Source organism: Ciconia boyciana, chromosome 8 (genome assembly GCF_034638445.1).
Source record: "Ciconia boyciana chromosome 8, ASM3463844v1, whole genome shotgun sequence".
In the NCBI taxonomy this organism is placed as follows: domain Eukaryota; kingdom Metazoa; phylum Chordata; class Aves; order Ciconiiformes; family Ciconiidae; genus Ciconia; species Ciconia boyciana.
The window spans coordinates 37,990,483-38,015,312 of NC_132941.1; the positions used below are offsets into that span (position 1 = coordinate 37,990,483).

General features: G+C 38.2%; 1 protein-coding gene across 1 annotated transcript; it reads left to right on the top strand.

Annotated features, from left to right (window-relative positions):
• Nucleotides 1-3,978: 3,978 nt before the first annotated feature.
• LOC140655671 (rap1 GTPase-GDP dissociation stimulator 1-like) lies at nucleotides 3,979-23,980 on the top strand. Its single transcript, XM_072870442.1, has 10 exons — nucleotides 3,979-4,099; nucleotides 6,307-6,435; nucleotides 7,640-7,765; nucleotides 8,400-8,543; nucleotides 12,563-12,697; nucleotides 15,863-15,988; nucleotides 20,242-20,381; nucleotides 21,295-21,421; nucleotides 22,473-22,601; nucleotides 23,847-23,980. Exons 1-10 carry the CDS (start codon nucleotides 3,979-3,981, stop codon nucleotides 23,978-23,980), a joined length of 1,311 nt encoding a protein of 436 aa, XP_072726543.1.
• Nucleotides 23,981-24,830: the final 850 nt, after the last annotated feature.

Consider the following 24,830-nt stretch of genomic DNA (forward strand, 5'->3'; position numbering starts at 1 on the left):
TTGTAGCAGGAGAACCAGACAGAAATGGAAACCAGTGATTAATGTTAATTTTTTAAAGCAGGTCAAAGGAAATCATCCTTGTTGTACATATATCTATTCCAGGAGTTTTCAGCCTGTTTTCGTTAATAAAAAAGGCAACAAATCCAAAGTTATCTATTTTTTTAAAAACATTGATCTATGAATTTTATGCCTGTATTGCCCTTAGCACATGATTTTGAAGAGGCCATGAAAAGACAAACACAGTAACTTTCAACTACAAAGGCTTTCCAAGAGACATCAATACATACAGCCTCAGTTTCTTACTCAGAATAAAAAAAAATATTGCAGCTTCCCCATAGAGACTTTTAACCTGAGGTATCCAGCCATTTTTCTAAAGATGGCATCTTGTTTAAAGCACAAAAACAAAATTGTCATTGTTCCTAAATAACTGCTTTTAATTTTTTAAGACAAAGAATTTTTCTTCTCAAAGGACAGTAGCAACCTTTAATGATGTTCTACTTCCCCTCCCTTTAATTCATCCTCTCTTCAAAAGAGCTCAAGACACTTCTGGTTCCTCTGAAGTAATTTCCTCTATGTACTAAATTCATGCATTTAATTTTAAAAAGTCACATTAACTAATGGACACATTAAGGAAAGAGAAAATAGTGAATCCATCAAGCAACAAAAATAAGTTATGAATTATTAATCCTCAGCTGAAATATTTCTATGCCAAGACTCATGACTCATCTTTTTCAATGAAATAGTTTGTGAAGTAGAAATGCTATTTTACTACCTACAGTTTTGGTAACACCTTACATTCTATAAGTTAACTTCTTCAGCCATCAGTTTTCCAGCATTATTTCTTACATTCATTTCAACCACTTTAGGTCTTTTTGTTTTCAGGAAGTAGATGGAGGAACCTTCAGACTGAAAGGGTAGAAGACTGATTGAGAACAAATCAATAAAATAAATGGTAACCAATTGTCAGGACTGGATGTTATTCCCCAGAGTTTATAAGGAACTAAAAAAATGAATTGTCAGATCATTAACTGTAACACACAGAATGCCATTTAAATCAACTACAGAATTAATAGCGTGGAAAGCAGTAAGAGCGGCATGAGTTCACAAAAACAGTTGCAAGGAATGCATAAAATTAAAGTCCAGAAATCTGATCTCTGCATAGGTAAATTGTAGGATTATAGTAAAGCACGGAATTGCTAAACACAGATATAAAAAGGAGAAAGTCTATGAGACTTTGGTGGAGGCAAGTAATGCTCAACCTCTCTAAAGATTTTTAAGGAGTGGCAAGAAGGTGAATAAGGGACATACTGTTAACAATGCATTTCTATTTATACAAACCTTTTGATAAGGTTTATCATCTAAGCTAACTTGGGATATGAGAGAAGGTTATCTGATGAAGTCTGAAGGGCAGAATAAAGACTACTTTTACAATAGAGCGCCATAATTATTAGATGTTACCTTTGCTGGAACCTGTGTCATTCAATATATTCATAAATGATCTAGAAATAGCAGAATGGTAAAGAGGTTTTGGATTATTTGGAGTACTCAAAATTAAAACCAACTGTAGAGAGTTGCAGAAAAATCTTATCAACCTGTATGACTTGGGATAAAGAGGCACATCAAGTTCAGTGTCTGTAAATGCAGAACAATATACGTGGGGAAAAGATGGCCTAATTACAAATAATGCTGGGGTCTAAATAAACTCTCTCTGCTGAGAAGATAGAGTCATTTTGAATAGCTGCACAAAACACATTCTGAAATAGACCAAAGATTAAAAGAGTAGAAAACAAAACATTACAATCTTTGTCTTAATTCCAGTCCACCTATATCTTGAAAACACTTTTGAATTCTAGCTCCTCACTTAAGAAAAAGAATAAAAGTGAACTGGAAAAAGATTGAGGCAAGTTATCAAAGCTTCTGTAGAGGAAGTATTAAATGAATTGGCAGAAGCATTACAAAGGAGGGATATAATAAAAATCCATCGAATCATGACAAGCATGGGAAAGGTAAATACTGAAGGACCATTCTTTTATTACAGAAACTCAAAGGCCATTAGCTTTGAGCTTTTTGGTAGATACTTTAAAACAAAGGGAAGTATCTTCCTCTTACAACAGTGAAACTGTATCACAGTGTGCTGTGGAGATAAAAAGTATGAATTATCTTAAATAGGTAATTAAACAAATTCATGGAATAAAAGTCCATCAAGATGTATTAAATACATTGATGTAAATACTAGGTATGTTTCTAAAAGCCAAGGCTGCCAGAAACTAAGGGGAATTATGTTACCATAGCTGTTTCATTCTTGCATTCTTTCAGTGCCTGCTACTGGCCACTATCAGAGTGGAACTACAGCTAGTTGAACTGCAAGTACTATCTTTATCATAAAGAGGCATTTAGAAATGACAAGCTTGATTTGGGTTCTCTAATTATTCTTCTCTCCTCCCTACCTCAAACTCTGCCACAGTTATATGTTAATTTTTTCCACATAGAATTTCTCTGCATATTTATGGCTGCACAAGAGCTATGTGCTGTCTGAGAACTGGACCAAGCCTTTGCCCTCATGCTCTTGGATTAAATGAGTCATTTAATGAACATATTTAGATCTGGACCCTTCAGGAGATGATCTTATGGTCAGCCATTGTCACTGAAAAGAAATCCCAGAACGAACTCAAAATATTTTCTGTACTGGCTCACCACAGTTTTCCATCCCATTCTGTTTAGAAACCCTGAGTCAGCACCTGGAGTACCTTGGGCTCTGTGGAGATGACACAGAAGCTGAAGATCAGATCCTTGAAAGTCTGAATGGGATTCTCCTGGCTCTTACTGAAGATAGCTAAGTATCACTCCAGATCACTATATTTAACCATTTGCACAATCTGAAAGCATTCACTGGAGGTTTTTGTCTATTGTGATAATCTGTATTACAAGAAGTGCTTGCTGCTGGAACTATAGCTGTCCGCGGCCTGTTTTGTTGTTTTCCTTTCTCTTTGTATACTCACAAATTTACCTGTGACAAGATAAAGCTTCTGGTCACTAAAACACCTGAAGCTGCAAAGAAATTCCAAATTTAATATTCCATTTACTACAAAACAAACTCCTAGGGTCACCCCAATTTAATCCTATCAGGTCAGGAATTTAAAAAAATAGTTCCTGGTCTCCTTATAAAGTCTTTAAGGCCTCTGCACATTCTCCTGAAATGACATAAACCTGCATTTATTTGAATCTCCTAGCAGATGGTTTACTACCTTAAGGACAATTAGCCATATTTTTGACAAAAAAAGGCTAAGGGAATTGACTGTTCTGATTGCTAGTCTAATAAAAGATGTTGTGCCTAGCTACAAAATTAATTGCTAGGCCATACCTCAGGAATAGAATCTTAATCCCTGACTTCTCATGCCTTATGCAAGCATCCTTTTATAGTCAGAGAAGATGAAACTGCTTTCCTCTTTTCTTTGCCACCTGTGCTTCAATTCAGCATGAAGCAGAATAATCAGCTGGAACTACACTTGCTGCAATTCAAGCAGATGACTGTTCCTGTATATTTCAGCTGAGACAGCCTTTAAGTACCTTGTTAAATCACAACCTTGGATCCCACAGTTATCCACTCAGAACTGTATGAAACAAAGCAACATGTAAATAAACAGTCACAAACCTACTGCATGTATTGTTAACACTTATCATTACAGAGCAGAGATCCTTCAGCTTACTCAGAGAGAGCGGGATCTTCCTAACTTTGGCAAAAATCCTGAAGGGCAATCCACGATGTGCAGTGAAAGCAGCCCAGGTGCTTTCAGAGATAGCCAAGAATGGTATGTTGTACTAAAGTGTTACGACAAGGCATATTACAGCACATTAGCTGTGTGTTTCCACTCGTGAGTTTTGTTTCATGGCTACCAGTTATTGGTCTTGCAGTTACAATTGTTTTATTTCAACGTGGCAAAAAACCACAAGTCCCTCTCCTTTACCTACACAGAGGAAATGAAGAAGCCATGTATTGAAGCAGACTTGGTTCTAACTTTGATACCTTTGCTGGAGAGCACAGACCAAGAAATGTTGCTTCATGCTGGAAGGGCTATTGGCCGTATCTGTTACGATAATCGTAAGTATCAACTTGAGAGAATCCTATTTTCCCTAGCGGTAAGGCATTATTTTTTAAGGCATTGTAACCTGCAACTCAATTTTTTTTTTTTGAGACCTGAGCACACAATGCAGTTCAGCCTCCAGTTCAAGATGGAATTTGCACAGCTCCCAGACACCAGGCTGAATGCATCCCAAACACTTCCTAAACTCTGGGTTTCCCCATATATTTTTGACTTCAAGGTGACACATCTTTGTCAGAACTGCTTGGCAACTACAAGAGCAGCAGGGCCTCATACATATCTTAATTTTGTAGAACTGCCTTGGGCCCAAATACTGAATGGCTTTGTCTTCTTCCAAAGTAATAACAGCATCTATAAAGCAAAGCACTTATTTAAAAAGCATGTTAGAAAAAACGTACTCTAAAAAATACTGAGATATCTACCTATGCAAGGAATGGTCTTCTCTGAGGACCATTCTTTGCATATAGGAGATCTTTGTGCTCCAGATTTTCCATGAAGACAGTACACTAGCTTGCCTGCTAGTCTCACAAATTAAACCCTTTTAATTTACTTGCCCCAACAGTTTAAGATTTTTCTTTTACCTTTAATTCCCAGACTGACCAAAAATATTTATTGCATACTGGAGGTAATATGGAACTTTTCACCCAGTATCTTCTATCCATTTCCCTCTGTCTTCAACCTACCTTCTCTTATCTTTCCAGCGTGGACCTGTGTAGCTTTATCTAGAAAGCTATGGGTTTGCCTCCCTGTGCTGTTCCTATGAAATCGAAGCATGATATAGATTCTGCTAGCCCCCTGCAAGGTAGATGTATTTGCCAAGGAATGCCACAATAGTTTAAAAAAGCTTCCCCATATCATTACATGCAAGGGTCATGCAACTACTGTACACCAGCATTACTACAGCATATAGCCATACTGCAAATCTGCTTCACTTGTCAGAACACAGGCCCAGCATAGATTTGACAAGATGACTGTGACTCTAAGATACATCCTTTAATAATTTCTATTACTAACACAGCAATGAATACATCAAATACATTAATTTTTATTAACTTCAGTGAATCCCTGATTGAATTACAATTGTATATGCTACAATAGCAGACAGACACTTCCTGGTGTCTGTCACACATGCTGTCATCCAAGTCGCAGTCTAGCTCTCAGCAAGACACTGCTGCAAAAGCAGTGTCACTGTACTGTTAAGCACCCATCACTTGTATTTCATAGTTCTTGGCATTCTCAAAATCATTTCAGATATTAAGCTTTCATTCATTACAAGACAAACCACAAAAGGAAAGAAAACAGTTATCAGTATTTTCCTCAGCAATTCTACATGTCGATGGGAGACAACTGTAGTTAGCATACTAGAACCAGGACCAATTAATTTTTACTTACCATACTTTGCTGACTTTCCTTAAGTCACATGAATTTATACATGCTTGAGTACCTTACTCAGCCTATAAAAATTCCAAAGACACCTTGAATTCAAGCACTCCAAGACTCCCTACATGCTGAGCAACTAACATTCAAAAAACTGGAAGAGGATGATTCCCCTAGATGAGCTTTAAAGCAGTCTGTCTCTCAGTGGTATCTTATAATAGCCCAGGTATTGGTAAAGTGTCTTGTTTTACAAAGATTTTTTTAAGGAAAAAAAAGAATCATTATTCTAACATGCAAAAAGCAGGTATATGGACATTTGCATTTGAGTCAGAACACTGTTGATCCCTGGAAGCAGTTGTCACTAGACTATGCTTTATCTTGGGTTTCCAGTTGCTTCCGTCTCCCCACCCTTCAGAACAAAAGAAACCATAGGATAATAAGGCTGAGATTCCCATGCCCTGAGAGAAATAAGCCAACTGTCTGTTCCTCACTCAATTTTCAGATACATACCAAGGAACACAGCCCATCAGAACTTGCTTTAGAAGCTGCATTAGTAGCAGATATGCTCATGCAATTGCCCTTATATATTTTTCCAGTGGCTTAATTCCTCAAGTCAAAGTAGAACCAGGAGGTTTAGCAAAACTCTGTCCTGAATTTGCATTTCCCAAACACATGCATTAGCCTGAACCCACAGCATAAAAGCTGTACAAATTTTAAGTGTGAGAAAGAACCAGATTATCTTGCTGCAAAGCATCTCAGTTGGACCCTTTTTACTGATTTAATTGGTCCCTATTTAATCACCTTTAACTTCTATGCTTACTATTACCAGGGGATCTTCAGGAAGAGCTGGTGAAGGCAGGAGTAATTGCATCACTAGTCCGAATATTAACCGATTATGCAGAGAGTGAACCACTTGTCCATGTTGATCTCTTGGCCTTATGCAATCTTGCAGACCTTGGTAAGTAAATGTTTTTGTATCTTGAAGCAAAATATCATCTTCACACTGTCACTGCCTTGCCATGTACATGCAGAACGCCCACAGGTTTGTGTTTGTTTTGGTTTGGTTTTTTCTGGGGGTTTGTTTTTGTTGGGTTATTTGGGGGGGGGTTGGGTTTTTTGTTTTGGGGGTGGGGTTTTTTTTGTTTCTTTTAGGTTTTGTTTTTCAAACACTACTGATACTTAATCAAGGACTGGCCACAGTATCTGTATTAGATACTGTGTATTTCCTGGAGTACCCGCAATTGCTGGTACTATATTAAAACAATTAAGATTTAATAGACAGCTTTTGACTCGGAAAAGAGTACAGAAGGCATAACTTAATGTGGTAAAATTGACAGTTTCAACTACTTCAGATATGGTACATTAAATACTCATTTATTAAAAATTCATTTCTACTTAATTAAGTTTATATACCTTAATGAAACAGCTTCCCTTTTCATTTCTATAATTTTCAAACCAAAGGCATCTCCACTGATTTAAAATACATATGCCCTACTTTACACAAGGTGTAAGTAGTGATGGAAGAAAAAGACCAAGTAGAAAAATATTACTGTACTTTGCATATGGTCTGACTACAATTTGATCTACTGCTTCCTGCATTTAGGGGGAGAGGCAGGGAAGGGGATATGGTATGACACTGTCACATCATCCTCTAGTGAGGTCTGTCCTTTATAGATCTCTCATATTACTTAATACCATAATTCCATTCAAGTGTGTTCTATGTCAGACAGCAGCAAGCTTTAAAAAAGTTATCTTTGTTAACATACATCTTGTAGATTTTTAGGATCCCAGCAAGACTAGAACCATCTAATCAAGGCAGAAAACGTACTACTATAGGAAACTGGCATGTGCCAATTTGATATATTAAATAATCATACTACAGATGGATTTATAAGAATCAGTGGAATTAAGCCAGGATTAATTTGGCAGCTATTATAAGGTCATAGCTACAGGAATTACACAAAAGTAGTGTTAAAGAAAGAAGTGCGGGGGAGAAGTGGTGGAGTAGAGTTTTGCTGTCTCAGTGTTGTCCAAAGGGACAGAAGCATCTATAAAAGCATTCAAAAACAAAGTAGTGTCTAATCACTTCAGATTATAGGGAGATATGCTTTTAACATTTAATCAAAGAAACATTCAAAATCCTGATTTTATCATATACACAGATACAGCCAAGGAAGCTCTAAGCAAGACAAAGGTTGCTGAACAGCTGGTGAAACAACTGAGAAGAGCAGAGAACCATGAGAGGTTAGAAGTTGTCTTTGAGGTCCTGCAAGCGCTTGCAGAAAATGGTAAGGCTCCTTTCAGCTTGGGAGAATGAGGGGAAACAGGGTACTGGTACTTAGCTTAAGCTCCAGGTATGAGTTTGCCATGGGATCTTACTAATGGAACCAGCAAGCCCTTCAGTGGAAGCAAGCCACAAGAACATATGAAATCTTGGCCTGAGCAAGACTTTGAAGCTTAATAGGTGAGGCAACAAAGAAAGGATTCCACTCTGTTTCAGTGGATCCATAAGATAGCAGATTCAAACTCATACTCCCCATGGTGTATAGCAGGAAAGCAGACTAGACAGATTGTTTTTTATAAAAAATGACAACCAAATGTCATAGAGGATGTCTACTCCAAGCAGTGGTGTAACAAGCACCGACAAAAATTCACTAAAAATATCTAGATACCCAATACAGATTTTAAAGAAATAAAACCTCATGCCTGGCAATACAAGAAATGTCAAAGATCAATGCAGAAGCTTTGCTCATTCTGCCTTGGTGTCATCCTAGCACCAGAATGTCTGTTACAAACAAAACCAAACAAATGACCACACCTGAAAAAAGACTGGCTAAAGTTCAAGGATTTAGCTTCCTAATTTGAAACACTTCAACAAAGACCCAAGAAGCTTTTAGTGTGCTTTTACTGTGATCTCTACAGATGCTCTGAAAGTGCAGTTGGTGGAGGCAGGCGTGCAAGAGGTGCTGTCCGAGATCCTGCTGAGGCTCCAGGGTAGTTCACAAGCTGAAGACACATGCATTGTGAAGGCTGCATCAGATCTCATTGTCTCTCTGCTTCTTGGAGGTAAAAAAGGGAATACTGACAGTCCAGATACATAAAGAAAAAACATCAAAAAGTCCTCTTAGCAGAAGAGTTGCCATCTGCTCTGTTGGTTTCATTTCCTTAACAGGGACACATCTGCAACCTGTTTCATAATCCTTAGGGGAATTCTTCTCAGACACCACACTTTTTCACTTTTTATAGGAGCCTAGTGCTCACATAGCCATGCTTCCCTTCAAGCATATACATATGTTGCCTGAAGTCATCTAACACCACTGTGACTGCTCCTGCACAGAAAACACACAAGCACAAGAACTGCAGGCCACTGTAGCTGTCCCTGTGGTTGTCAGTTCACACCTTGCTTCTATAACTTTACTTTCAAAGCTGGCCTAAGAGCCAGTTTTACATTTAAAGCTAATCATCAGATTAAGTTCACTTGGTATTGAACTACTCATGTTTCCTCATTCACTATTCCAAATCTGCGTAGGTACTTTGAACACTTGGATTAACAAATGAAATAACAGAACTTTCTTGTAATGCAAGTTCTGCATCTATCTATTAGGGACAGACTACACACATTGCTGACCTAGATTTTTCACTAAGTCTTTAAGCCGATTTCAGGAGCAGGACAAAAATGCTGAAGACCTAAAAGCAATTTAGTTTAGGTGGCCCTGCTATGTTGTATTTTGGGCAATACAGATTAAAGAATAAAACATCAAGAACTAGACACTTACACTGCATCTCACCACCTCCACTCCCAAAGCAACCAACAGTTTAAAGGTCTTAAATTATTAACTATAACAGCAATCTTTAAGTCATCTTTGATTTGAATCTCCCCAAAGACAGACAGAACAGTTCACTTCAGGGCTAATTATAAACAGACATGAAATGTTCTATTTATCATGCCAAAGATAAGTACATGCAGAAGTCTTTTGCTAAGGGACATGGCATCATCTCCCAGAATGTTGGTACTTGCATCACATCCAAACACATGCAGCTACAGAGACAGAAGCAACTGCTACTGCTAATTTTACAAAAAATTGAAAGGTTGGTTATTCTCTACCTTTCAAAGATGGAAAGCTACTTTTTGAGTGGAGAGAAAAGCAACACTATCAGATTTCATTGCTCCCTGGCTCTGAAACAGTAACATTATTGCTTTTCTGCAGATGAAGACTCACATACCTTTAAGTTACAGATGCTAATGATATGGGAGTAGTTTGAAACACACAATTGTGAAAAATCGGGTGGTCAGGTATGCAAGCTTTCACACTTTTTTTTTTGCCTAAATCACACATTATTAGAGAGGAGACTCTGGAAATGTTTCATGGCAAATACATTTGTTAGAAATATAAAAAAACATAAAATATCCATAACTATGTTAAAGTCACTTTTAGGAAGGAAGGGTTACTCAGACACATCAGGGGAAAAAATAAATCTAAAGATAAGCCATTTTATCTTTCATACTTTCCTATTATAGAAAGCAATGAGCCTTAATACTATGCAGAGAGAAACACAGAGAGACTCTTATAAACAGACTCCTGGAAGGCATGCTGTGCTGAATCAGTCAGCAGACAATAGATATCCCACCATTTTTTCTGTCCTTTCTCACTGATAGCTACTGTACTGGGTTCAAACTCAATTAACGAAAAGGAGCTTTTTCAACATTGCTCAACTTTCTGCATTAATATATGCTTAATTATCACAAAAGATTCCCTCACATCTGTCTGAATGTTTAGCTAGTCAGTCTCATCTGCCTTTTTTTTTTAAAGCGAGCCATCATACACACATCTCTCCACCTCCCCCCCATATTCTTTCTAGACTCCCTTTCTTCCTTGTCTTATACCTTGCTCTGAATCACCCATTGTGCATCACGGTTCTACAAAGGCCACAGAAATGCCCTTGGTGCCTTTAAACTGGCTATCTTCAATTTATTCAGCTGAATGGCTTGCTTTGTCACTTGCTCTTCTCCCTCCATCTCCCCCACAACCCCATTAGATGTTCCATGTGAAAAAAAGTGAATAATCCCCTTCAGGCCCCAAGTACATGCCACTGATGTATGCACAGCCTTTAATCTAAGAGAAAAAAAATCCTATGGAAATTTGATCTCAGCATCAAATGACTTCTGAGGCCCTGAAAAGATGACAGCTTTTGCAGCTATAAAAGTGGCTGTTCCGATCAGACTTTAACTATGAGCCATTAAATTGAAGGTTCTGCTGCTATCCAAGCAAAAATCCATAGGAGAGAACACCAATTTGGAGCTCTGACAATCAATGCAAGGCAACCACTAGTGGGTTCTGCCTGTTCGCACTTTACTACAAGAGAAAAAATGCTCTGCCATTCTTTGGTGTGAAAAGTGGGGGGAGGAGAGAAATTAACTTCAATTAAGGTTAGTCTATATGAAGATCAAAGTATTTTGCCTGTAGAATTTTGTCAGACCAAAAGAGATGGTCTGTTCCTAGAGAACCTATTCCTAAAAGAGGACTGGGCAATTTTCCTCATATACTCTGATCTCCGAAGATTAGGACCAGGCAAGAAAACATTTGAAGAATCACAAGCAAAACCATCAGCTTTAGAGAATGTATGCATAAATTGATATCAAAGGATTTTTGCATGAGTAGAATTCAAACTATTTCACAGACTGACAGTTCTTTTATGAAAATATCCACTTACATTTTTAAGCATTTGACAAATTCTTATTTAACATATGTAGTAACACAGGGAAAAAATATGCTACTAACTGAAACTAAGAGATTAAAGGAATAGCAGGCATTGGTTCAAAAGACAACATGGAGAAGTTTCTACTATTTTGGGGTGGAAATAACATTCAAACCAGTAAAGGTGTTAAAATTACTAGAGCCATTTTTAAGTGGTATACACACAAAAATCAGTAGTCTGTACCTCTTAGGCATGCAGTTAGTACCATGAGAAGCACCTAAAGCTACTTTTGGCCAGATTCTGTATTTGTATGAAGTCTGTATAGTTCCATGGATAATTGTTTACCCCAGGTGAAGATGTGCTCTTCCTATATGGCGTTCACACTGTTTTTGCCACTTTTTAACCAACAGCATTCACATGGTAACAGCACAGCAATAAGGAAATGTTGACTGGTGTCAGGAATGCACGTCTCTTAAGGTATAATAAACTGCATAAAATACAGAAAAATATTTGCCAAATGGCATCTTCGAAACACTTCCTTCAGGAAGGATGCAGATCCTAATATGCAGGGTTTCCTTTTGCTCTTTAGGAGAACACTTTCTCATTTCTCATACAAGGTGAGCTAAGTAGCTTCTGATAACAAAAGGGCTGTCACCTCCACAGAGCAAGTTCTCAAAGAGAGAGGGAGACGTACAGACATGCACTGACAAAATATTGCAGAGCATATACTGGGCAAAATAGTAGTTCTTTGGAATGTACAAATCTGCTCTTTCACCTACATTAAACAGATCCAAACTCTCTAGGTCAACTCATTTTCCTAGCTTCATACGAGTGCAACACAGACTTCTCATTTCAGAAAGTGGGTTTCTCAAAACAGGTAAGAAAAACCTAGGCCTGATTTTTCCGATGATTAGTTATTTGACTGAATACAAGGAGTTACAGCAGTACAAAACTAGTAATTGGACTCACCATTGCTGGATAAGATCCCTGGTCTCACAATAGTCTCTTAAACCAGTAGAATAGCAAAATTAGAGTATTAAGCTATCCTGTGGAGAAATGGAAGATGCCACCAGTATTCCACCAGATATCTAGTGGAAAATAAAGCAGTATTGAGGAAGAATTTGACAGTGACTGTCCCTAGAAAGCTGTCTCAAGCTAAGCTTTACTAGAAGGTGTCTCAGCATCGAGCATCACATGAGCATCACAGGTGGCTCATGCCCACATCTCTAGAGAGCTGAAGGTTGTAAAAAAACAATGCAAAAGATAGTGTCAATCTTATCAAGACATGAAAACAGTCAAGGCAGACTCCCTGAACTCTCAATTTACATGATTAATTTCTATTATTGTGCTTATCTCTCTCACCTGCTTGGTTTTGCCTGTTTCTTCAGATGGCAACTGTGTAAGAATGGTACAGCTGGGAGTCATACATCAGCTTCTGGATCTTTTGGAGAAACACGTGGAGGGTGGGGACGTCTCTGTTCAACATGCTGCACTCAGTGCACTTCGAAACCTTGCTATACCAGGTACATAGTTTAAAGGCAATTGACTTACTGGGATTCTTTTGTAAACATGGGTCATTTAATGGATATCTGTGCAGCTCTGTCCAAGTCACCAATTCCAGTCCCTCGTATTTTGAGGGGCAATTGACCTTCCCCCCCCCCCGCAGATACATATAAATTTGAATAATTCATCAGGACTTCTCATCTACATAGAGGTTCCAAATATAATAAAGTGTGATTTCATTGCCAGCTGCTGAAATGGTTTCATATTAACAGCATACAGCAGTTCAAGAAAAAAATTCAGAACTGGTTTTATAGCTTAAAATGCAGAATATGGGGTGCAGCTATCACATCACAGCTGGTAGGGATTTCATAAAGCTGTTCCTCTTCTATGAAGCCAATATTCATTGCAAATTTGGCCTTTGTAACACACTTAAACTACAGCACTTAAAAGGGGCATATAAGAAAGATGAGGACAGACTTTAGTAGGGCCTGTTGCAATAGGACAAGGAGTAATGGTTTTAAACTAAAAGAGGGTAGATTCAGACTAGATATAAGGAAGAAATTTTTTACAGTGAGGGTGGTGAAACACTGGCACAGGTTGCCCAGAGAGGTGGTAGAGGCCCCACCCCTGGAAACATTCAAGGTCAGGTTGGATGGGGCTCTGAGCAACCTGATCTAGTTAAAGATGTCCCTGCTCATTGCAGGGGGGCTGGACCAGATGACCTTTAAAGGTCCCTTTCAACCCAAATGATTCTATGATTCTATGATCCTACTCCTGTGATCTTTTGTTAATACACATCAGAAAATTGTGCTGCTTCTCATCTCAAATTTACTGCTTCCATGTGAAAGTGCAATTCAGGCCAAAAATGTTTTGCTAGAGACTTAACAGTATAGCACCCTGCAACACAGTCCTCACACTGCTATACAGTAGTCCAGAGAAGAGCATGACACCAAAGCTGTTTTCTGAAAATAAAAGAACTTTAAGTCGTCTGCCAATTTTATTATGTAAGCTAGCCAGCGTGCTTGGTTTAACAGTTTTATACATAATCATTGCTTTGAACAAGTGAGAGCCCCAGAATATACTAGTTGCTACTTTGCCTCCACTACTTCCTTTTAAAGCCTGATACACCCTCATTTCTTCTTGCAGATAGCTCTCTTCAGACCTCCACCTATTTCTTTCAGCTTTTTTGATATGCTCTGAAGTAATTTATTTAGTTTGGCTTTTAGCATTACCACACTCTCTGGATCATAATAGCCAGCCATGTCTGTCTATTCAGTATTGTAATCAACATTTCACACCATAAGCCTCTCACTGCTTCTATGTATATTTTATTTCTCTGTGAAGAGATTTTCTACCACTATTCACATCAGCAGACAGACGCCTGTGCAAATTACTTTTTGGTGCTAACAGACTATGCAGTATTTTGACCATGCATGCCAGCTATCTTACATCAGTTGCAACCTAACACAGAGCTATTAGAAAATAATCATAAAATCATGAAAAATCAGAGAGCCATCCAGCTGAAAGTAGGAGAGTAATTTAGTAGGCGAAGTGTAACTACCTCTATTAGAATGAAAAGGTGGATATAAGCCTAGGGATGTCCCATACTTAGTTGTCATTGACTTCACTCCTGCAATATGTACAATAGGATTTAATGATTACAAGCAGCAAAGATACCAATTAATCTCATTTGAAAGATAGCAATTTTGATGTAGTTTCCTTTGACAACAAGCAGAGATGATCACATTCTAACTCACAACAGGACCCATTCCTCAACAAATACCAAGGCCCACTTTTTGCAATGCCAAGCCCAGGCATTTCTTGGGAGTTCCTTAAAGCAATGAACACAGCTGATCTTGCAAAGATTATAGGATCTGAAACTCCAGAAAAATGTGGTTGCAACCTACAACTTCACCCCTATATCACTGCTTGCTATACATAGTACCAGTAGATATTAATGTACTTTGCAACTGTACTTTAAAAGACTCAACTCGTAAGTATACAATATCAATGGATCAATACAGAGTCTATTTTGGTTATTTGTTCTGTTCAAGTCTATTACAAACAATTTTAGAACTTTCCAAGTGTGGGCAATACATTGCACTTAAAGTGCTATTCCTACACTGATTTTCCTCATCAATTTGTAAAAATATCAGAATATGGAAGCTGTAAGACATTCCCTCACAATAATAAATTACTTCCAGAAATACACAAACTATCACTTTCAACAATATAGTCTACTACCTGGGGAAAAAAAAAGACTGAGTGCAAATCCAAATAAATCATAAAATAAAAATGAACTAAATAGGGGCCAACATTTGCAAATGGGTACATGGGAAGTCATCAATTCAAGTAATGATCTTAGACACGAGGTGCTTATAAGAAAATTTTTTAAAGTTGTTATGCTCTAGTGAACAGAGTCAGTCTGTGCCACTAAAAAACAAGGACATTAAGAGCAAGTTACTTAACAGTGTCTGCTTCTCAATTTGCCCAACAGAAGGAGGAAGGGACAGAACAGTTATCTCCCTGATTTCACTGTCCTGTCATTCCCCTGGCACCTCAAAAAAAGGCATGCAGAGGATGGGACAAAAATTGCTTTGGAGGAAGCAGCTTTTGGTAGCACAGCATTAGGACTCTTTCCTGACAAGCTTCTGATTACCAAGGATTACTGCACTAATGACTGGAGCAAAGATGCAAGAACTAGGAGAGGAAAGCACAGAAACAAAGGCATGAACAACAGGGGATCAGTGAGCTCAAAAACAAAGAAAATTCATTCAAGAAATATGTTTATGCAAATCACTTCTGCCACCCAGCTCAGTTAAAATGAGCAAGCACAGGAAAGGCTTGCTCATGTAAGTGGATGAATAATCTATTACAACTAGAAAAAGAAAGAGAAACAACAATGCTGTGTTTATCCTCTTTTATGTACTTCATTCCAGGCAGGGCTGAGATCAAAAGTAACCACAATATTGTAACAGCCAATTCCTAGGAAGTTTTTAGCTCAAAAGAGAAGCCTAAACAGTCAGGTAGTCCCGGCTTAATTTCTGAGCACTCTAACAAGTTGGACCTTTTGCTAAGAGCATAACAGAGCATAAAATTCAGAACAATAGTTATGTCATATCTGTATTTTCAGATACTTGTGTAGTTACTGAGCTTCATATCAACATTTTTTTTCCATTTTCTAGTTGTTAACAAGGTTCAAATGCTAGAGGAAGGTGTGGCAGAACGGATTCAGGCACTTCTAAGGTCAGAGATGCCTCCTGTGCAGTTTAAACTTCTTGGAACACTACGGATGTTAGCAGATGGTCAAGGTAGGGAACTGCTAATGTTTACTGATGTCAACTATACACCCTCCTCTCCCTGCAAGACAGTGGATGTGCAAGGAGACTACAGGGTAAATGTCCTTCTAATCTAATTCCACTCAATCTGAAAAGGTTCCAACAGAGGTCATTGCCAGAGGCTGTGAGCCTTCCATACTGACCCAGTCAGCCTCAGAGGTAGATAAAAACCAAACCAAATGGAAGAATCTGCAGTAGTGAGTGAGAAATGGGAAAGGCCTAAAAGGAAAATGTTTTCCAGAGATATACCAGCAAGGCATGAGTATGATGGAAAAGAGTCAGGCCAAGGATTTACAGTGCTAAATCAATAGAAGAACTGGAGAATATAAAAGGATCAAAGGGAGCTGGGGTGGAGAGAGGCAGGAGAAATGAGTTTCTATCAGTCACAGTCTCTCTATACACATGTTGCCAGGTTTATCTTGCTGGTGTGGCTCAAGTGTTGAATTTACTTTTGTAAACTAAATGTTGAATTATCTACTTGCACTTCATTCAGTTTTACACTGAGGTGGATACGCAAAGGCAACAATACTCACTCTGTGCATATAGTTGCATTTTGAGAAACATGCACAATGTCAGAATTACATGAATATCTACTACAGTATCTTAATTTATCCTTAGACTTATCTAGCTTCTTACCAGAGTTTAACACAAAAACAAGTGCTGTGGAGTTTGGGTTTTTTAATGATAAATGTTCTAATTCTTTCATATCACCAGAGCAACTGCTCTAGAACACTAATCAGTACAGACCACCTTGACATGCAGGAATAACAAGAAATAGGTCAAAAACAGAATCAGAAGTTATGACCATTTTGCTATAGGAACTGACAGCTGGTACAGAACAATTACAATCACAAATTTGTTAGTTATATGGAAGGGGAATAAACCTCACTCTTCTACATTCCATGCTGCACTCATGTACAACACTGCAGACACCACTTTGATATGGCAGCTACTTGCATCCTTTTTCAAATGAATATACATGATATAAAATTTAGATCTAGCACTTATATTAATTTGCACTTGTTCCAGTCCAGTAAAAGGCTGCTTTCACTTATATTTCACCATGGTAGGAAATGGACATTGCAAGATATACAGAAATTTAGCCTCTTCTTCCTCTCAGGCTTTGAAGGAAGTCATTGAAAGCTTATTTCTTCAAAGTTATATCTGAATTGTGACAGGGGAGACCATTTAGCTTCTAAAATTGAGACATAACACAGATCTAAATTATCAAACACTAAATTATCTTTTTTAATTTACTCAATGCTATTTACCAGCCCTAGAATGCAGTCGGAGTTTGGCACAAAATGGTATAACCTCTGCATCTGAAACAATATAGACATCAAAATGTTGATTAGAAAAAAGATGAAGATTATTCAATGTTTACCCATTCCTGCCTAGGAGCACATAATTCTCCCACCTTTAATTACTTCCTATTCTGTTTACTCATGAGCTAACATTGCCCTTAATTAACTCAGCCTGAAACTCTTATGAATACACATCTACTAAGAAGTCCACACTAAATCAGTTAATTGCATTATCTAGTATAAATTCATTACTCTGACAATCACTGGGCTTGCTGAGGCCTACAGACTAGAAGAGGGAGGTTTCTTTCTAACTATAGAAAACTGTCAGCTTCATTACACTAAAGAGGCATTAATATTAACCCATTTTTTCCACTGTTTTGCTTCAAAGGAACAGAAAAATTTGTGCCCTTCAAAAGCCAAAGGACTTTCAGATCAACTGAAAGTTCAATCATACACATCATTTATTCAAATTTGGAGTTTTGTAAGTTAAAAGATCCTCCTGTTCCTGTTAAGAATAACTGGGTTTTATCTCAGAGCTCTATTGCTGGCAGATACCAGGAAGTCCCTGTCAAACTGGGTCAAGACACCTCCTTTGAGCAAACCTCTTAGACTGGCTCCATTCACCACCCTCTTACCTCTTTCAGCTTTCTGTATTAAACTGGATTACCATGATCTCCTCAGACTAACATGTAACATCTGACCTAGAAACAAAAGCCTTTCTGTTACAGGAGGTAATATACAGGTGGTTGTGCAACAAGTAACTTATCTCAAAACAAGCATGTTTGACTAGGCTAGAAGCTCCCCCAGATTCCTTGTGGGATTTTGATCTGTGGATTGTTCCTTAGTGTACTGAACAAATAAAAAAACCCAAGTGTCTGTCCTTCCTCATCTCCCTCCCCAAAACAGAAAGAGTATAAATGGACTTAGTTTCTACAAAATATCCACAGTAATCATGTGGTTTATTGACACTGACCTTCTGGTACACAATCTATTTGACCCTTTCCAGAATATCTCAAAACACATGCAACACACAGAAAGGGACAGTTAAAGAAACAGGAGCAGGGTAATGCCCCTATCAGCCAAACCTACCCCTTCTGTTCTGGATCTTAATGTTGGTTCTTTCTCAAGTCTTTGCTTCAGCAAAGCTCCAAGAGACAACTTCTAAGTATCTTAAAACCACACAGACTTTTCCTTTTCTGAATCTGCTTCCAAAAGGAGCAGGGATCTCCCTGGTCACCTTATTTCAGGCCTGGAACTATTTTAAAAGACTGGAAAAGCAGAACAAGGTTGTAAAAAGCTCACAAACCCTTTATAGCCCTTCTTAGGGAATGCACACTTCCCATGAAGGCTTTACCACATCTTTCCTTCAGAGCACACAACACACGTTTCATGCTCATCTGCTCTGGGTCCTCCAGCATTGAGTGGTAAGGAACAGGCATAGGACAGGTCTCAAGATGACCAAAATGAAGTAAATAAGAAAAACCCCTTAATCACAGATAACTACCTCAGACTTGTAAATTTAAATTAAATCTTATAACCACAGTATATTTTCGCAAATAATCATTCTACACCAAAAGGTAGCATCTGTCCTGTGACTACTCTTGCCTCTCAGTTGCCGCAGCTGGTGCCCCGGTTGGAAGTGCTGTGCATTTACATCCTCAGTTCATGGTCAACTAGAACGCATGGAAACAGCTGTTCAGGAGTTTACAAAACAGCTCTTTTGTGCTCAAAGCCAAATGGGTGAGCACTCAATTCCTACAAAAAGGCAGCTTAAGCTGTGCACATTACTACTTTATCATCTTTCTCCTGGTACGCTTCACTTAGAAAATTCTAGTTGAACCAAGATGTAGAATTTCAAAGTCTTAAGTATTGAACAGAATCAACTGAGATTACTGAAGAAGTATTTACCAGGATGTTCTCAGGGCTGAACCCTGCTTAACATATTTGGTTAAAATAGAGTATTTCACACTCCTCAGCACCCTTATCTGCATTTTTCCTTTGCCTAGGAAATCACTTTCCACCAGTTAGTCACTTTTGATCCACAGCACTTTAAAGATGCATTACTAAACTGCAATAAGACTAATGTGGAACCATGTGTTAGACTGATGCAATATTGAGAGAGCATGAGTAAAGTTCCTTTTGCTGCTGAACTTCTAAGAGCTTTGGGAGTAGTCTCCCTTAGCAGCAACAAGCCTTAAACCACAGCATATCATTAGAGTTCCGCTTCTTAGGAAAAGTTATCTCGTGAGGTTTTTTCCAAATATCAACCACACAGATTAATACTTCCAGCAAGTCTTGAGATAGGGTTCCTGAAACACAGGGGAAGGCAAATTAGAAGGCTCCTCCAAACTCTGGGGGAAGTTTTGATGATGCTTAATACACAGTTCAAAACACATTCTTAAAATTTGAGACATGCAATTACAGACATGCTGCAATTCCGTACTAAGACTTGGCTTCCCACATGCTAAAACAGTAATTATCACCATTACTGAGAGCACTGAAACAGCAAGAACAGACTCTGAAGAGTGCATGATTACATTTGTGCAGAGCTCGAAGAGCAAGTGCAAGAAACCAAATGGGAAAGAGACAGTCCTCATGAAGTTTTCAGTATAGCAACAGAATATTTGCTTTCAAAGATACAAAGCTGCTCATTTTAAGCCCTACTTCAGCAGCCTCTTAAAAAGAATAGGTCTATCGGAACAGCTTACTTCATTCTTTACCTCCAAGAGTTGCCCTAACACAATTGCCATTCCTCAGGTAAAGATTTCTAAGATCCCTTAAAAGCCCAATGCTTTAGATACAGCTCTTAAACGATACCAAGTTCAAGCTTGTGGTCCTGGCTACTTCTACATTCCCATTTCTGTGACAGAAAGACTGAGAAGCTTGATTTTGAATGTATCCTGATGAAGCTTTTCTCTTCAGCTGATGCGGCTGAAATCTTAGGCCAAGACCCCATGCTGCTCAACAGAGTTGTGCAGTGGTGCAATGTTAATGACCACACCGGCATTCATGGAGAAGCAAATCGTCTGCTAGCATCGATCTTGCGTCACAACAGATCCCAAGTAAGAGCGCTATTGGTCTGATATGTTTCTACTTTATCCTTCTCAAATATTTTTAAAGCTTGTCAATATAGCTAGGGTTAAGTGTTAAACAGCACATACAGCTTTATCATTAAAAACATGAAAATTGACAGTAAAAAACCCTTCTAGTCTGCCTCGATACCAATATGGGGGACATGAGCAGGAACACAGTGCTCTCCACAGCCACAGATACTGCACAGAAACGAGCCACATGGTTACTTACTGTCACTTGTCAACTTTTACCCTGCTTGAGTAAGGCCTGACAAATGGTAAGTAGGTAAAGCTTTTCTATTTCCACAAATATTAGTTTCAAATTTCAAATTAAAATGGCAGAGATAACCCAGACCTGTCCTGAACATCAGTCCTCCAGGAGCTCCAAAGAGCCCACTTATCTACCTAGTGATGGATTAATCTGGTGTAATCTGTATCTGCTGGCATATTAGAACAGGCTCCTGTTTCTTGTAAATCATGCTATTATACACAGGCATCCTAACTGTGCTTTACTTTGAGGTAGTGATAAAAAATAGATACTATCTGCACAGGCTTCAATAAAGTAAAACTAATCTTCAGTAGTTTGAAGGCTTGAAATGAAAGACTGGAATAAGGTCAAACTAAAACTCTTCAGACAAAATATATCTATTTATCTTATAGATGTGCATATACATAATTGTAAGTATTGATATTCCAAGTAAATTAGACCAGCCCCAAGCAGACATGTATGATCACTGCCAAAAGAAATGTTATCTCTAGTCTTCAAATATCATCAGTTTGCATTGCAGCAGGCAAATAATTTCCATCTATTCAGAGGCTGGAGAGTGCAATCTCATTTCTCTCTTCATTCTACTTTATTCATAAGTCAGATTTCCATCTGTGATATTTTACCTTTGCTTTACAGGAAGTGGTCAAAGCCATCCAGAAGGCACAGGGAGTGAAGCATCTGGTTTCCATGACAACAAGCGAACATGCCGCCATGCAGAATGAGGCTCTGAATGCCTTGGCAATAGCATCTGCAATTGATTTAGGTACTTTTTTCCCCTAAAAGCATTTATCTGTGCAAGACCCACAGTTAAGAAACATTGTCATGCTGTTAATTCTACATAACATGTAAGAAAAAGCATGTTTCTTGTCTAGATTTAGCTCTTCAGCATGAAATAAAGGAGGTCAGCCATCCAGAAGATCGCAAAAGCAACAGGCTTCAGGAACTGACTGAGATTTTGTTTAGGGTAGAGTCAAATGACCAGGTTGTGTGGACAGGCTTGATCTGTTGAGTAGCATGGTACAATGCTAGAAACCTATACAAAAAAAACAGAAGGAAAGTAAAGGTGATGAAGACTAGAGAAAAAGATGAGAATGTCTAAATTAAGACAAAATTATGGACCTGAATGGTCAATGAAGACTATAAATGGAGGCAATAATCTTCAGAAGACAGACATTTGAACGCAGGAGAGAATAAAGCAGAAGCATAGACAAAAAGGGCCTTTGCAGCTGCAAATGAAACAAGTGAGAAAAACATAAAGGTTCTAACTACTTTTACTGAGCTAGTTTTCAGAGAGACTGAATATAATTTTTTTAGATTTTTCCTGTATGACTGATCACATTTGAAAATGGGTCTCAATTTATTACAATAAACACAGTCACCATAAATCTACATACATCAAAAGATAAACTGAAAAGAAATAGTCAACCTGAAATTTGGAATTTCCTATTCCAACAACCAAGACCGTAAAGAGCCCATTTTACTGCCTGCTCCACCATTAAGGCTTTCAAACTCAATTGGGCAACTAATGTGAATCAACATTTCTAGCACTGATCATTGCAAATGTTAATCTATTATGAGGTTATTTTATACAATCAATAGTACAAAGGTTCTGTCTTCCAGAATGAGGCCAATGAAGAAACACTGTACGGAAACTACAGAAATTCTCCAGTATAGAAAACAGATGCCAAAGACACCCCTGTATAGCCAATTTGAAACAAAGCCAGTCAGGAATTTTATTTTTTAGAAAGCAAGCATGTTCACTTCCTAGCTTCTTTTCAGGTAACAGCTCAAGTATTTGTTTACTTATTTTTCAGAAACCCTTGCAGAATCTTTTAAGGAATCACAGCTAGTTCAAAGCTTACACAAACTTCTACAAGATGATAATACAAGTCCTGAGGTGAAATATAATTCAATGGGTCTTTTGTGCAGTCTTCTTAATTCAGGTAACTTCATTTTAAGTTGTCTATGATGAAAGGATGGATATTTGTGATGAAAACACAAGTGTTTTCCGTTACTGAAGTGTGCTGCTTGCAATGTTGCAGTGAGTTGCAAAGGACATTAAAGAGGTTCATTCTTTATTGATCATCAAAAATCCCAGTCAAGTAGCTTGCTTCTTTATGAAAAGCTGATTAAACCATCAGTTGAATAAAAAATAAAGGCTTTATTCCAGTGAGTCAGTGGCATAATCAAGCCCTGAAATAGCAAAATTAGAGCCTTGGAATAAAGGCATCTTCATCCAAATTCACCATGCACAAATGTCTGGCAGTCCCAGGTCCTGTACGTACCACAGCATTTTTGTGTTCAAAGAAATAAAGAGTCTGTATCATCTTCCATAGACAGACATACATTGTTCTGCCTATGCTGTAAGCAAACCAGAAGCTGAGATAAAACAACAATTTTAGCAATGCTGCCTTTGCACAGCAGCTTTTAGTAAAACATATGAAGAATATTATTTCAGTTTCTCTCACTCCATGGTTAGGGAAGACTTAAAATGCTTCAAGCAAGATCAGACTCATCCTGGACATGTGGCACTAACTGAAAACAACCACCTTTAAACCAGGAGTTCAAAGATCTCATGCCAGTTTCTCACATCTTAATACATAAATCATGTAAATTGAAAATAATGATTATGCTTAGGCAAGGATCTGCCACAAGGGGAGCTGCCTTTCAAATTCTGGAGCCACCCTACATGGGCAGACAAGCTGGATTTTGCAGTATACTCTTTTTCCCCTGTGGCCGCACAGATATTGGAACAGGGATAAGCATTTGCATCCTTCAGTGCTACCACAGAGTATTGACACAACAGATGTGATCTATAAGACTTTTCTTCCAGAGGTGTATACAGTTTGCACTTTATAGATTAACTGTAACACTAAGAGTCGAGTCTTACTAATATGAAAGGCTAACAAAAAGCATACAGGCAAAAAATGCCGGAACTTGTCCTGTGCTACATTTTCAAAGTGCTTTTCTTCTGCTCAATCAGTTCTTGGAAGTCAAACAGGAAAAAAAAATTATTAACCTGTTCAATACTTTAAATGGCTGAAAGGGTATCTATTAAGACAAATTTATTTAAATTAAAGCAGCTCATTTTAAACAGCAAGTACTCCAAACTTTTATCTTACAACAATTGTTGGGAGCCACTAAGCAATGGCATGTCACTAAAAGTCAGCATTTCATCTCCCATTCAGGTGATCTGAGACAAGAAATAGAAGAGGACAAGATTAAAGAAACCCTCGAACAACTCTGCAGTCACAGCAACGCAAATGTGGTCAAGGAAGCTGTCACAACATTGCAGGTTTTGAGAGGAGAGACACCCCAGTAGCTTCCCTTCTTCCCCATAGCAACTCTGCACTGCTGCTGAGACAAATGCAATAAAACACCAGCTTTGCCAACCCTCCTTTGCATTTGTCATGCTGCCTCATAACCAACACTACTAAAGCCCAGGTACAGTTCCTGCTTTTAAAGCTGTACATACAAAAAACCTCATTTGCTCATCTATTTGGCCTACAGATACTTGCATCACTGCTGCTCTTCACTGAGCTACTAACACACAACAGTAAGAATAAGGCCTGTCAAGCAAGTGGTTTTAGAAAATAGACAAGAAGTATCAGGCAATTACCACTTCTGTAATATGTTTTTAAGCTACTTGGTTTTGTCAAATCAGGATATCACTTGCAACTTTTTCTTATATCAATGGGACAAATAATTACAAAAAAGTCTCAAGCTTGTATCATGCAACCTGAAACAATGGAGTTTTAGATGAGAGCTGCAGCTTAATGCAAAGGGCTAATTGGCACCAATTCAACCTCTGCACATTGTGAATCAACCTGTGAGCCCAGTTGTTAACTGAACATGTTAAAACTACCACAAAACTGTAGCTTTAAAACAACTCCCCCTCCAATTTCCCATTTTAAAGCTCATGTCTGAGTTTTTACCTGCTAGCGGCACAAGCTATGTTCCTAAGTATCTGAGGTCACGGTCTTGTCCTAATTTCAGAGTTGCAGCTACTGTAACCTGGAGTGAGATTCAGTAGAAGCAAAGTTTACAAGAAACTGTAGTCAATGTCCATACAGTGCTTCGACAAGATACAAATCAAGGCCAAGAAATTACAAGCAGGCATGGGTGAAGATTTGGAGACAGCTGGTATGTCATTAAACTATGTCCAGTAAGAG